This window comes from Schistocerca americana, chromosome 4, assembly GCF_021461395.2.
Source record: "Schistocerca americana isolate TAMUIC-IGC-003095 chromosome 4, iqSchAmer2.1, whole genome shotgun sequence".
NCBI classification, from domain to species: Eukaryota; Metazoa; Arthropoda; class Insecta; order Orthoptera; family Acrididae; genus Schistocerca; species Schistocerca americana.
Window position 1 is genome coordinate 521,304,451 of NC_060122.1, and position 15,234 is coordinate 521,319,684.

Consider the following 15,234-nt stretch of genomic DNA (forward strand, 5'->3'; position numbering starts at 1 on the left):
AAGGCGGATAGTCGTCTTCGGTTCATTGGTAGAATTTTGGGAAGATGTGGTTCATCTGTAAAGGAGTCCGCTTATAAAACACTAATACGACCTATTCTAGAGTACTGCTCGAACATTTGGGATCCCTATCAGGTCGGATTGAGGGAGGACATAGAAGCAATTCAGAGGCGGGCTGCTAGATTTGTTACTGGTAGGTGTTACGGAAATGCTTCAGGAACTCGGGTGTGAGTCTCTAGAGGAAAAGAGGCGTTCTTTCCGTGAATCGCTACTGAGGAAATTTAGAGAACAAGCATTTGAGGCTGACTGCAGTGCAATTTTACTACCGCCAACTTAAACTTCGCGGAAAGACCACAAAGATAAGATAAGAGAGATTAGGGCTCGTACAGAGGCATATAGGCAGCCATTTTTCCCTCGTTCTGTTTTGGAGTGCAACAGGGAGAGAAGATGCTAGTGGTGGTACGAGGTACCCTCCTCCACGCACCGTATGGTGGATTGCGGAGTATGTATGTAGATGTAGATGTAGATGGTTCTGAATGCCATCGGGCTCAGAGGCTTTCCAAACATTGGAATGCTTGATGGCCCAAGTAATTTGTTTGTACTAGTACGTCTGATTTCGTCGCGCGAGGGTTGGGCTTCAAGTCGTGTAACCTCCTGGTCCGTTTCAAGTGTGAATACTGGATATGAAGGAGCCAGATTCAGTACGAAAGGCGCAAGTGTTGTGGCAATAAGCTCTGAATTCTCCTTTGCGGAGTAAGTTTGGCCGTCTGGTCCCTGTAGAGTGGGAATGTAATGTTTCTCCCTGGTGATGTGTCTGGCTAGCTTGCACATGCCAGTTGTGGTATCTAACCTTGCGAGTTTCTACCCCCATTGTTTATTTCGAAATGTTTGTATTTTGTCCCCTATTACACCCTGGAGTCTGCTGGTGTGCAGTTTATAGAACAGGTGCCTGGTACGCTGCCAGTATCTCCCGAGGCGGTTCCTCATTTAGATAAGGACCAGGATTTCCTGGGGCAGGGCTGTCGAATGCTGTTTTGGCGTTATACGTGGGATGGCGTCGGTCATCGTGTCTTGGACACCAGTAGTAAGAGCCTCCACCGCTTCATCAATTTTTTGTGTGTCGTTAGTTTCGTGGGTGTCCGGAATACGACTATCAAGCGTTTCCTTGAACAGCGTCCAGTTCGCGCTTGTAGTTCAGTATTCTGCGTGGTTCAGTGTCCTGCAATGTTTCTTCCGTGTGAAGTATTACAGGCATGGTCTGAGTCCAGATCGTTTTCAACTATAAGGTTGAGTGTGCATGTGATGCCTTTGATGAGGGCTATGTCTAACACGTCGGGCATGAGCAGTCACGTACGTGGGAACGTTCGGTCCAAGTATAATGTTGTTTCGGCTTAGTGCGTGTCTGTATAGTTTCTTGCTGTTGGAGGTACGTGTTCGTGACTTCCAGTCGGGGCGTTTTGCGTTTAGGTCTCCAGCGGCGATTATCCGCGGTGCCATGCTGAGAACTGTGCTGATACCGTTTGTTATCATGTTCTTATGCGGGTTGTACAGCGATACCAGTCCGGTGTTGGCTCCGTTGAACTTGACCTGACGGCCGTGGCCTCCAGTCTTTCAAGCGCAAAGAGGTCGATGTTCGTTTGTTCTACTTCCTTGTGTATGACGATGGCTGTGCCGCCACCCCTTCCTGCCGTCCGCCCGGTCGGTACGATAAACGCAATAACCTGGATGTTTAGCTGTTTGTGAGGCGAAAGTAGTGTTTCGTTCGCTAGGGCGATTCAGATACCCTTTCGCTCCATGAACGCAACTATTTCGGCTTTTTTTTGTTTCTCATCCCCATGGCATTCCAAAACAGAACCTACGAGTTTGTGTTGGCATTTGAGTTGCGGAGCTGGTGTGGCGTGTTATCCATGTATTGGTGCAAACAGTGGTGTATGCTAGTTCAGCTCCTCGTATGCCACATATTTCTGTAGTCAGAGCTAAGTGACCCTTGAGGTGGTGTAAAGATTGCCGCCCCTAGACAGTGGATGTCTGCAAACGAGTGATTTGAGGAATCAAGCTGTTTTTGTTTTCTTCTTTCTCCTGCTCTTTATCCCATATCTTCTTTCGGCTGGCACGTTAATTACTGTATTTAGTAACGTTAGTTGTAAGGGTGACCGAATGCACATCCTGTGGCTACCTGTTCCTCCAGTTTGAGGAAGAATGATCGGCCATTCCTCGACAGACATTCAGACGTCTTGGTATGTAATTGAAATCCTCAACTGCCGACAGGTGTTGTTGATATACCTCGATGGGGACAGATGAAAATGTGTGCCTCGGCCGGGACTTGAACTCGGGATCTCCTGCTTATATGGCGGACGCTCTATCCATCTGAGCCACCGAGGACACAACTGAATAGCGCGACTGCTGCGACTTATCCCTTGCACTCAACCCGTGAGACCCACATTCCCAACTGTCCACAATCTACATACGTAGATGAGTGGATGGGTAAATACACTCCTGGAAATTGAAATAAGAACACCGTGAATTCATTGTCCCAGGAAGGGGAAACTTTATTGACACATTCCTGGGGTCAGATACATCACATGATCACACTGACAGAACCACAGGCACATAGACACAGGCAACAGAGCATGCACAATGTCGGCACTAGTACAGTGTATATCCACCTTTCGCAGCAATGCAGGCTGCTATTCTCCCATGGAGACGATCGTAGAGATGCTGGATGTAGTCCTGTGGAACGGCTTGCCATGCCATTTCCACCTGGCGCCTCAGTTGGACCAGCGTTCGTGCTGGACGTGCAGACCGCGTGAGACGACGCTTCATCCAGTCCCAAACATGCTCAATGGGGGACAGACCCGGAGATCTTGCTGGCCAGGGTAGTTGACTTACACCTTCTAGAGCACGTTGGGTGGCACGGGATACATGCGGACGTGCATTGTCCTGTTGGAACAGCAAGTTCCCTTGCCGGTCTAGGAATGGTAGAACGATGGGTTCGATGACGGTTTGGATGTACCGTGCACTATTCAGTGTCCCCTCGACGATCACCAGTGGTGTACGGCCAGTGTAGGAGATCGCTCCCCACACCATGATGCCGGGTGTTGGCCCTGTGTGCCTCGGTCGTATGCAGTCCTGATTGTGGCGCTCACCTGCACGGCACCAAACAGGCATACGAGCATCATTGGCACCAAGGCAGAAGCGACTCTCATCGCTGAAGACGACACGTCTCCATTCGTCCCTCCATTCACGCCTGTCGCGACACCACTGGAGGCGGGCTGCACGATGTTGGGGCGTGAGCGGAAGACGGCCTAACGGTGTGCGGGACCGTAGCCCAGCTTCATGGAGACGGTTGCGAATGGTCCTCGCCGATACCCCAGGAGCAACAGTGTCCCTAATTTGCTGGGAAGTGGCGGTGCGGTCCCCTACGGCACTGCGTAGGATCCTACGGTCTTGGCGTGCATCCGTGCGTCGCTGCGGTCCGGTCCCAGGTCGACGGGCACGTGCACCTTCCGCCGACCACTGGCGACAACATCGATGCACTGTGGAGACCTCACGCTCCACGTGTTGAGCAATTCGGCGGTACGTCCACCCGACCTCCCGCATGCCCACTATACGCCCTCGCTCAAAGTCCGTCAGCTGCACATACGGTTCACGTCCACGCTGTCGCGGCATGCTACCAGTGTTAAAGACTGCGATGGAGCTCCGTATGCCACGGCAAACTGGCTGACACTGACGGCGGCGGTGCACAAATGCTGCGCAGCTAGCGCCATTCGACGGCCAACACCGCGGTTCCTGGTGTGTCCGCTGTGCCGTGCGTGTGATCATTGCTTGTACAGCCCTCTCGCAGTGTCCGGAGCAAGTATGGTGGGTCTGACACACCGGTGTCAATGTGTTCTTTTTTCCATTTCCAGGAGTGTATCTATTACGAACATTATGTATGTAGATCGTGGACAGTTGAGAATGTGGGTCTCACGGGAAGCGTGCAAGTGATAAGTCTCTGCTGTCGCGCTATTCATCTGTGTCCTCGGTGGCTCAGATGGACAGAGCGTCTGCCATGTAAGCAGGAGATCCCGAGTTCGAGTCCTGGCCGAAGCACACATTTTCAGCTGTCCCCATCGAGGTATATCAGCAACACCTGTCGGCAGTTGAGAGTTTCAATTACTTATCATTTATTCTAGAGAAGCTGCATGGTCATCAGTGGTATCTGTTCTTTCGAGAACAGTTACTGTCTTCATATACTCATACACCTCACTGAAGGTGTCCCAGCAGTGTTCAATCTGTCGTAGAGGCGAAAGGTGGACACACCACGTATTAATGTCCACTATTAGGCGTGTGGAAACTTTTGATGTGATAGTGTATTGAGTAGAAAAATTTAACAAGTTATACGAAAAAAGGAAACTTATGATTTAACAACAGTCGCTCAACGTTTTGTTCGATGAACACCTCTACGACGCTCGCACTCTGGGTAAGAAAGCCTGTGACAAACCGCGCGGCAGAAGATGTGAGTTAGGCTGGCTGGACGAAAGTCAGAAGATCTCTCCTCCCGCATGGAAGACTCGTTGGCCACCTCGCTGGATCATTCCTTCCGTTTCTCGACTAAGTCACCATCGCCACTTTCTCCAAGTCGCTACAGTCCCGCCGGGGGCGAATGGAGACGGTGTGCGGGAGGCAGTGACGGCGGCGTCGCAGCGGACCACCTCGCAGGGAGCCCCGTAAACAAGCGGTGACAAACGCGGCGCCGCCCTGGGAGCCTGAGCTGCTGGAGCCGGCTGAAGCTGGCTGGAGCGGCGCGCTCTCGCATTTACTGTGGCCCGCCGAGTGGCTGCCGCCTGCTGACTGCGGCTTTCGGCGACTCGCAGCGCCCGGAATTTACGCGGAGCGGCGGTAATCCAGAGCGGGCTCGTTTTACTGCTGCCGGGATCCACTTTATTCCCAGCGCGGGCTCTACCGTGCCTAGCCGCGCTTCTTCCCTCTGCCACGCCTACCTACTCGGACCGCGCACAGTCGACCAAACACGGACCGCCTTAAAAGACAGGTGGAGAGTGTGCTGCTCGCTGTTTGCTTATCGAGCAGAGTTGCGTTAACGTGATTGCGGTTCCCGCAGTTTGCCCGACTAGCTTCTCGGAAGATGGTTACGGTAGTCTCCGATGTTCCAAGGAGTGAAACGCAGTTAACAAAGTCGTTATCAAAGTTCGATGCCATTTGGGAGGAACTCGCTGTATGTTAGACCTTTCAGTCCTACAAACACAACCTGATAGCGCACAATCTTAAGTAACAAAAAATGGTTCAAATGGCTCTGAGCACTATGGGACTTAACTTCTGAGGTCATCAGTCCCCTAGAACTTACAACTACTTAAACCTAACTAACCTAAGGACATCACACACATCCATGCCCGAGGCAGGATTAGAACCTGCGACCGTAGCCGTCGCGCGGTTCCAGACTGAAGCGCCTAGAACCGCTCGGCCACACCGGCCAGCCTTAAGTAAGAGACACAGTATCCACTGTGAATCGTCACTGGATGTCATCTCCCACAGTGACTGATCAAAGTTTAGAAGAAAAGGTCCATTTATTACTTTTGAACTTACTGTGATCTCTTATTATGCATGCAGGCTCAGTCTACTATAATTTAGGTTAACCTACATTTAGGCTACACATGGGAAATCTGCATTCATGAATTACCAATAACGACGTAGTTAAAGATAAAGTAAAGTTTCTACTTCACTGCCGGCCGAAGTAGCCGTGCGGTTAAAGGCGCTGCAGTCTGGAACCGCAAGACCGCTACGGTCGCAGGTTCGAACCCTCCCTTCGGGCATGGATGTTTGTGATGTCCTTAGGTTAGTTAGGATTAACTAGTTTTAAGTTCTAGGGGACTAATGACCTCAGAAGTTGAGTCCCATAGTGCTCAGAGCCATTTGAACCATTTTTTTCTACTTCACTCTACACCACACTCAAAGTAGAGCAAAGTTGCTCACCTTCGTAAAAGTACGATTTCTCCAGGCACCAGAAAGTAAGTAGCGATCAGTTCTAGCCAGATGATCCTACTTGACACAGAATAACAGGAATCTGCCCGTCCAATCAGAAACAGACATAAATCGTAAAAGACTTATAACAGATTCTTGGCGTTTCCAAAGGGAGTGTTGTAGGACCCATACCTTTCAGAATATATACAGAATGGTAAGAAACGGTTTGAAAAGCTTGAAATTATGCTTAGGGGCAGATTTTGCTGGGAAATAATTGTTAACAGAAACGTTCGATACGTTGCGCCGTTTCCGAGTCCAATAGTATTGCAGTTAGCCAGTGAGGATGTTGCGCACGCAAATTCAAGCGGCCCGCGACAGCGCGCCGACTTAGTGGTGCTGGTGATGGATACAGTGGACACTCGAAGTCGGGAAACACTTCTCCATGCTGTTCCACTCCAGCATGTCGGGAGCTGCATCAAAGAGCTTGTATGGGCGCTTATTTGATTTCTGTTGCTTGAAAATGTGCTTGACTTTCACTCCAAAGTGTTGGAAGCTGCATGAGGGAGTGTGTCTGCACACTGGCTTGATCTTATTCTTCTTCTTCTTCTGCTGCTGCTCCTCAGACATATCATACATTGCACCGTCTACGTTGTTGAGTACAATAATATCCTAAACGATTTCAGTTGCATTCCTGTTTCGCGATCCGTTATCTCAGAATCTGCCATTTCAACGTTCGTACGTTGATTGAAAAGAGACATAGTATTACGATCTTCCGCAATAAAACAATTTCGGAAGACCGAATTCTCTATTTCGTCCATCCCTTTGTTATTTTCCGTTTCGGTACCAGTATGGTCACTGAGTGACGGTGACGATGAACCATTACTTATTTTACGTAACACGAAGGTCTGCTAGGGTTTTTAGTCAGGTCGACTGACAAATTTTACTTTTCACAACATTAAACGCTTCTCTCATTGCTCTTCTTACGCTCATTTTGCTTCTTTCAGCTTTTGTTTGTCAGCTGAGTTTTGACTTTTCTTGAATCTGTGAGGAAGCTCTCTTTGTTTCCGTAGCAGTTTCCCAACACTGATATTAATCGACGATGGGTCTTTCCAATCCCTTAAGGTCTTACTCGGAACACACTCCTGTAAGGCATAGTGAACAATGCTTTTGAAGTTTTTCCATTTGTTCTCCACGTCTTCATCCCCAGCAATCAATACCTGATATTAACCACGCAGATACCCCGAAGTTTGTATTCTGTCACTCTCGCTAAGCAAAAATATTTTACTACCTTCCTTCAAATTATAATGGCGTAGGCTTCCACTGCCAGAGTCGGTCGACATAAATGTCATCAGGTTATGGTACCGCGTCATATTGTTTTATACAATACCACGCGGTACCATATCCAGAAAACTTTTATGTCGACTTTCCTCATATTCATTGTAATACCTGTAGTGATAATTGTTATCAAAGGCTTATGGCCACTGCTATCTTCCTCTAAGTCAACTGATTCCCTAAGTTCAGATATGTAGGCTGCTAGGTGATCTAAGACGTTGCTTCACGACTTGATTCTCTGATTATCTGCTCGGTGAAATTTCCGGACAAGACATTTAGAATAATGTGACACATATTCCTGCCACGGGCAATAGTTTTCACACGTTTCTCGGTGAAAAACGTTTCATTCCAAGGTATAAAATGGTGTAATACAGACGAAAAATGGCTTAACAGTCCATATATGCCATAAATATTTTCAAAAACATATCTATTTTATATTTTAAAAAAAACATATATATCCCGTAACTGAAGAATTAACAACGTCATCCAAATACCTTTCATATATTAAACAAGTCTTAAACGTGTAGAAGTCAAAATATTTACAAATGCTGCACACGACAAAACCTCGTGTCTCGAAGAATGAAATACCCTCGAGGACACATCATGCCTTCCTAGGTACACTGTCCTGGCGGTACAACACTCCGCCCCCTTGACATATAACACTGACATGAAAAATCTGCTGCATATTGGAAAACTGTTGTGGTGATGTGGCAAGTAAATGTAAGACAGAAAGTTTCAACGGGTGTCATTCAGCTGTGTACGTAATTAAATATTTCTTTGATGAGTTCGTTGAAATCTAAAATGATAGTCTAGTTAATTTACAATTTAAATATGTCTGTTCTTTATTTATGAAATTTACTCGTATACTTATGTAGTCACAGAATGTGATATAACTAAACACTCAGTTTTTTGAAATGTTTATTTAGCTGATAAAATGACTGCATCATATTACTGGTTTAGGGTGTCACACCAACAAGTTTCATACCAAATTAGCGTAAAGGTTGCATAGAGAGACTGTCGACTGTCCCCATTGCACCACCAGCAATGGAGGGTGAAGCTTTGGCAATGTTAGCCAGTCATACCGACGAAAAGTCAGAAAACTAATTAAACAACTGTCGTCCGATGAACCCGAGACATAGGCCACCAGACAGTTTTTCAACAAGTGGCCATGAAACCTTTAACAGTTTTGTCGATCTGGCTTTGGTCCATATGTAGTAGACGGTGGTGGCATTCCTCTCTTTCTTTCATCAGGTTCGCTTTCATATGGAACTGGTGTGCTCAACGAAAGTGTTTACTACAACTGAGAAATGTACAGCAGTCAGTCGCCAATAATCTGTTGATTGCAGCAACAAAAGTATTATTAGCTACCAATTGTTGCACATTTCTCAGTCCTACTGGATCTTTTCTAGAATTTATGGAACATGGAGTTCTTCTCTTGTCCCACTGTTCATTTTACGAACCAGCTTGTAGCCTGCCAGAGGTCTTAAAAGTCTGATTTCCGTCGCCTCTATTCCCCATAACAAACAGTTTGGTCATTTAAGTTCATGCTTCGGATGCTCGGAGCAGTGAAAACAGAATCGTAGTATTGCAACCGTGTCTCCCCTGGTTCTGTTGAGCAGCATTGCCTTAATCGTACCTGCCACGTATAAGTACTCTTGCAGTTTACACATCAGGTAATGGTTCAAATGGTTCAAATGCCTCTGAGCACTATGGGACTTACCTTCTGAGGTCATCAGTCCCCTAGAACCTAGAACTACTTAAACCTAACTAACCTAAGGACATCACAAACAGCCATGCCCGAAGCAGGACTCGAACCTGCGACCGTAGCGGTCGCGCGGTTCCAGACTGTAGCACCTAGAACCGCCCGGCCACCCCGGCCGGCTCAGGTAATGGAATGTATGGACTTATTCCAGTGTGCTGTACTCGATTATGATTTACACTCTAAGATTTTGTTTTCACAAAAGGCCATAACTTTAGTTTTCTTTGTGGATATGGCTAAATTATTATTTTTTGTATTGTGAATGAAACACACACAACAATGGTGTAATATTCTACAATATTTGTTACTTGTTTCGCGAACAGGATTTCGGCTGTTACACCCATGCAGATGATTGCAGGTGGTCTTCCGTAATCACCAGTATAAGATGGTCACCTCAGCACTTTATGCAGATGATCAGGTTATGGTAATGCATACCGACGACAACACTTGTATCAGATCTGTTCTACAGTCTTTCATATCAGCCACCCATGGAAAACTCTTGGTTTCTTCTCGACCCTGACGGTATTAAGTTCTGATGCTCGAGTGTGTCTTCCATTTCCATTTTGTGGTCTTTACTAGGATATCTGAAGGTAACAGTCTCACAACCCAGCTGCCCTAACTAAAGGTCGGCAACTTGAAACATATAAAATAAATAATTTACTCTTTACGACCAATAAAAAACCTACTGACAATAAGAAGACGACCAGGAGATTAGCTTAAACAGAACAGAAACCGACAGAAGTACTGCATAGGAAACCGTACTAGTCGCCGTCTGGTATATGTGAACACGGTTGATGTCAGCGCAGCAAAGACTTTAACAAATTGAGTACCGGACCTCAACTTTTATTTACATTGAAACCGCAGTCCCTCTTTGTTATGTTTCCTAACTTCTTTATTTAGACAGACTCATTAATTATGCTGTTGCAGAAACTGGGGGTTTGCGCAACGTCTGATCTTATCATATTACATTTCGTGACTATATTCGAGGCGACAGCTGATTTGTTTGGTTTATTCAATCTGGTGTGTCGCATTTTGCATCTCTCCTCAACCCTTCTGATAATCTTCCCCACACAATACACGGCACATTCGCAAGAAACGCGGCGCACACCTGGCTAGATTATCGTTACGTAATAGAACCCAGTACGTTGTTCTCGATGGTGAGTGTTTATCGGAGGTGAGGGTATCATCTGGAGTGCCTCAGGGAAGTGTGGTAGGTCCGCTGTTGTTTTCTATTACATAAATGATCTTTTGGATAGGGTGGATAGCAAGGTGCGGCTGTTTGCTGATGATGTCGTGGTGTACGGGAAGGTGTCGTCGCTGAGTGACTGTAGGAGGATACAAGATGACTAGGACAGAATTTGTGATTGGTGTAAAGAATGGCAGCTAACTCTAAATATAGATAGCTGAGCCACCCAACCTCACAGATCCCGACTCAACTATTCAGAAAGTCAAGGATGATGACCCCACTCTTATTGACCTCAACTGGAACAACATTAAGAATATTTCTGAAGAAAAATTTGAGCACCTTTTCAATGCCCTGCCTGAGAACACCCATTTGGAAACACTGAGTTTGAGCAATGTGGGAATGACGGACAACTCTGCTATCAAGTTAGCAGAAGCGCTCGAGCGCAACGCTACTTTACGTGTCGTCAATGTGGAAACAAACTTCATCAATCCACCCGTTATTGTGAAGTTTATTAAATCCCTCTTGGCAACCAAAACAATTGAAGAGTTCAGATGCTCTAATCAGAGGTTGCAGGTGCTGGGCAACAAGATAGAGATGGACGTAACGGGCCTAGTGGACCAGAACCCGACACTTCTGCGGCTCGGCCTCCACCTGGACTACAATGACGCACGCCACCGCGTTGCAGGTCACCTCCAGAGGAACATCGACAGGATACGCCTGTCTCGCGTGGGAGCGACAAACTCGTAGTGTGCGATGATGTCTCTAATAGGTTGCCTCCGTCGGAAGGGCAGAGATTCGCGCAACTACACCATTGGATTCGTCACACACCACAAGAAGTCCATCCACGAGTGATTTGGCTACCTCCAACAGAAGTTCCGTGTGTAGTGTGTCACTATATGCTGCTCCATAAGTGTTGTTGTGGACGATAGAAACTGTACTCTGTTTTTGTCCTCTACTCGCTATCTGCGAAAGTTTTGTAGCTGGAAATGGGAGGGAAAAAGTGAAAAGCGCAGAGGAGCACCAAGTTTGTAAATGTCCTGTCACGGTCGCCAAATTTAATATTTTTTTGTGGGATCTGAAATTTAAAAACCTCTCTCACACCAGTCTGATTTAGCTTCACTGATCAGGATAGCAAAAAACATGCGTATTTAAGGGAATTTTCATTCACAAAGCAGGCTTATCACATTCACACAGTTCAATACTGTTCTATCCTGATTAAATTGAGCTTGACTTTAATTCCATAATTCAGTGAAGCAATTTCGAAGTCTCGGTGCGACGAAAATTGTCAGTAGATGTCCTGAAAACATTTATAATAATTATTAACTTTCGGTGATCACATGGGGAAGACCGGAGATCTGCTGGTAAGACCGTGTTAGTCTATTTATTGGAAATAATAAACTGGATTTCTTGAGCATACAAAACGGCAGGTTCGTCCAGTGTAAATCAGATCCCGTGCAACACAGCGTAGTAAGCAGACACTGTCAATAATAATCAGTTAAATAATACGGGAACACACTTACTTTAGATTAGTTCATGTATTAAATTCCTTCTCATACAGAATCTCATCAAGATGGCGACTAGTTCAACAATACATACATATACATCTTCGTTCTTTCACGGCTAATCGGCAAGATCTGCTTCATTCTTTTCGTAAGAGAAAACATAGATAACAGAGAAGCTATTCCATGGAGTAATTGGACACTCCAAGGAACAATAGGGCTTGAAACTACTTTGCATTCATATCATCGTATATTAAAGTTTAGAAATCGATAAGATAAGAAGAGATATTTCGAGATATGTACTGAGTTACACAATTTATTAAATTTCTGAAAATATCGCGGAGAGACCGCTGCAAGAGACATTACAAAATGTAAATTAATGCAGATGAACAGGAAAAAGAATCCTGTAATGTTTGAATACTCCATTAGTAGTGTAGCGATTGACAGTCACGTCGATTAAATATTGCAGAGCGATATGTAGTGGGACAAGCATGTAATGGCAGTTGTGGGGAAGGCCGATAGTAGTCTTCGGTTCATTGGTAGAATTTTGGGAAGATGTGGTTCATCTGTAAAGGAGACCGCTTATGAAACACTAATACGACCTATTCGTGAGTACTGCTCGAGCGTTTGGGATCCCTATCAGGTCCGATTGAGGGAGGACATAGGAGCAATTCAGAGGCGGGCTGTTGGATTTGTTACTGGTAGGTAACGCGAGTGTTACGGAAATGCTTCAGGAACTCGGGTGGGAGTCTCTAAAGGAAATGAGGCATTCTTTACGTGAATCGCTACTGATGAAATTTAGAGAACCAGCATTTGAGGCTGACTGCAGTACAATTTTACTGCCGCCAACTTACATTTCGTGGAAAGACCACACAGATAAGATAAGAGAGATAAGGGCTCGTACAGAGGCATATAGGCAGTAATTTTTCCCTCGTTCTGTTTGGGAGTGGAACAGGGAGAGAAGATGCTACTTGTGGTACGAAGTACACTCCGCCACGCACAGTATGGTGGATTGCGGAGTATGTATGTAGATGTAGATGTTAACATTACTTAGGATACTTTTTATTTTAGTTCAGGGGAGCGAAAGTGGCTGGATACCATGTTTTCTTATGCGGCGATAGATCTTTTGTATATTGGGCCAGCATAAAATAGTTGTTGTTGTTGTGGTCTTCAGTCCAGAGACTGGATTGACGCAACTCTCTATGCGGCTCTATCCTGTGCAATCTACTTCATTTCCAAGTAACTACTGCACCTTACATCCTTCTGAATCTGCTTAGTGTATTCATCTCTTGATCTCCCTCTACGATTTTTACCCTCCACGCTGCCCTCCTGTACTAAACTGGTGATCCCTTGATGCCTCAGAACATGTCCTGTCAACCGATCTCTTCTTCTAATTAATTTGTGCCACAAATTTCTGTTCTTTCCAGTCCTGTTCAGTACCTCCTCCTTAGTAACGTGGTCTACCCATCTAATCTTCAGCATTCTTCTGTAACACCACATTTCGGAAGCTTCTATTCTGTTCTTGTCTAAACTGTTTATCGTCCATGTTTCGCTTCCATACATGGCTACACACCATACTTCCTGACACTTAAATCTACACTCGATGTCAACAAGTTTCTCTCCTTCAGGAACGTTTTCCTTGTCATTGCCAGTATACATTTTATATCCTCTCTACTACATCAGTTATTTTGCTCCCCAAATAGCAAAAATCATTTACTGCTTTGAATGTCTCATTTCCTAAACTAAATCCCTCAGCATCACCTGATTTAATTTGACTACACACCATCATCCTCGTTTTGCTTTTGTTAATGTTCGCCGGCCGTAGTGGCCGAACGGTTCTAGGCGCTACAGTGTGGAACAGCGCGACCGTTCGTAATTTGAAAGAGAGTATGCCAGTCAACATTGTCAAAAGGTTTCTCTAGGTCTACAAATGATAGAAACATAGGTTTAATCTATCCTCTGAGATACTTCGTAGGGTCAGTATTGCCCCACGTGTTTCAACATTTCTATGGAATCCAAACTGGTCTTCCCCGAGATCAGTTTCTACAGGTTTTTTTCCATTCGTTTGTAAAGAATTCGTGTTAATATTTTGCAACCGTGACTTATTAAACTGATAGTTCGGTAATTTTCACATCTGTCAACATCTGATTTTTTGGGATTGGAATAATTATATTCTTCTTGAAGTATGAGGGTATTTCGCTTGTTTCATTCATCTTGCTCACCAAATGGTAGAGTTTTGTCAGGGCTGGCTCTCCCAAGGCTCTCAGCAGTTCTAAAGGAATGTTGTCTACTCCCGGGGCCTTGTTTTGACTCAGGTCTTTCAGTGCTCTGTCAAACTCTTCACGCAGTATCGTATCTCCCATTTCATCTTCATCTACGTCCTCTTCCATTTCCATAATAATGCCCTCAAGTACATCGCCCTTGTATAGACCCTCTATATACTCCTTCCACCTTTCTGCTCTCCCTTCTTTGCTTAGAACTAGTTTTTCATCTGAGCACCTGATATTCATACAAGTGGCTCTCCTTTCTCCAAAGGTCTCTTTAAGTTTCCTGTAGACGGTATCTATCTACCCCTAGTGATATGTGCCTCTACATCCTTACATTTGTCCTCTAGCCATCCCTGCTTAGTCATTTTGCACTTCCTTTCGATCTCATTTTTAAGAAGTTTGTATTCCTTTTTGCCTTCTTCATTTACAGCAATTTTATATATTCTCCTTTCATCAATTAAAATCACTATCTCTTCTGTTACCCAAGGATTTCTACCAGCCCTCGTCTTTTACCTACTGGATCCCTTGCTGCCTTCACTATGTCATCTCTCACAGCCACCCGTTCTTCCTCCACTGTATTTCCTTCCCCCGTTCTTGCCAATCGTTCCCTAATGCTCTCTCTGAAACTCTGTTGATCCAGGTCCCATTTCCTAAAATTCCCACCTTTTTGCAGTTTCCTCAGTTTCAATCTACAGTTCACAACCAATAGATTGTGGTCAGAGTCCACATCTGCCCCTGGAAGTGTGTTACAATTTAAAATCTGTTTCCTAAATCTCTGTCTTACCATTATACACTCCATCTGGAACCTTCAAGTGTCTCCAGGTCTCTTCCACGTATACAACCTCCCTTCATGAATCTTAAACCAAGTGTTAGCTATGATTCAGTTATTCTCTGTGCAGAATTCTACCAGGTGACTTCCTCTTTCATTCCTTACACCCATTCCATTTTCACCTACCATGTTTCATTCTCTTCCTTTTCCTACTGTCGAATTCCAGTCCCCCATGACTATCAAATTTTCGTCTCCCTTCAGTATCTGAATAATTTCTTTTATCTCATCATACATTTCTTCAATCTCTTCGTCATCTGCGGAGCTAGTTGGCATATACACTTGTACTACTATGGTAGGCGTGCGCTTCGTGTCTATCTTGGCTACAGTAATGCTGTTTGTAGTAGCTTATCCGCGGTCCTCCTTTTGTATTCCTTATTACCCCTACTTGATTTTGTATTTATAACCCT

General features: G+C 45.3%; 1 protein-coding gene across 1 annotated transcript in view; it reads left to right on the top strand.

Annotated features, from left to right (window-relative positions):
• LOC124613592 (tropomodulin-like) overlaps positions 1-10,979 on the top strand; it is a 32,649-nt gene extending 21,670 nt beyond the window's left edge. The window contains exon 2 of the mRNA XM_047142308.1: positions 10,446-10,979. Within this exon, the coding sequence (XP_046998264.1) occupies positions 10,446-10,979 (534 nt within the window). The remainder of the gene's footprint in view (positions 1-10,445) is intronic.
• The last annotated feature ends 4,255 nt before the right edge of the window (positions 10,980-15,234 follow it).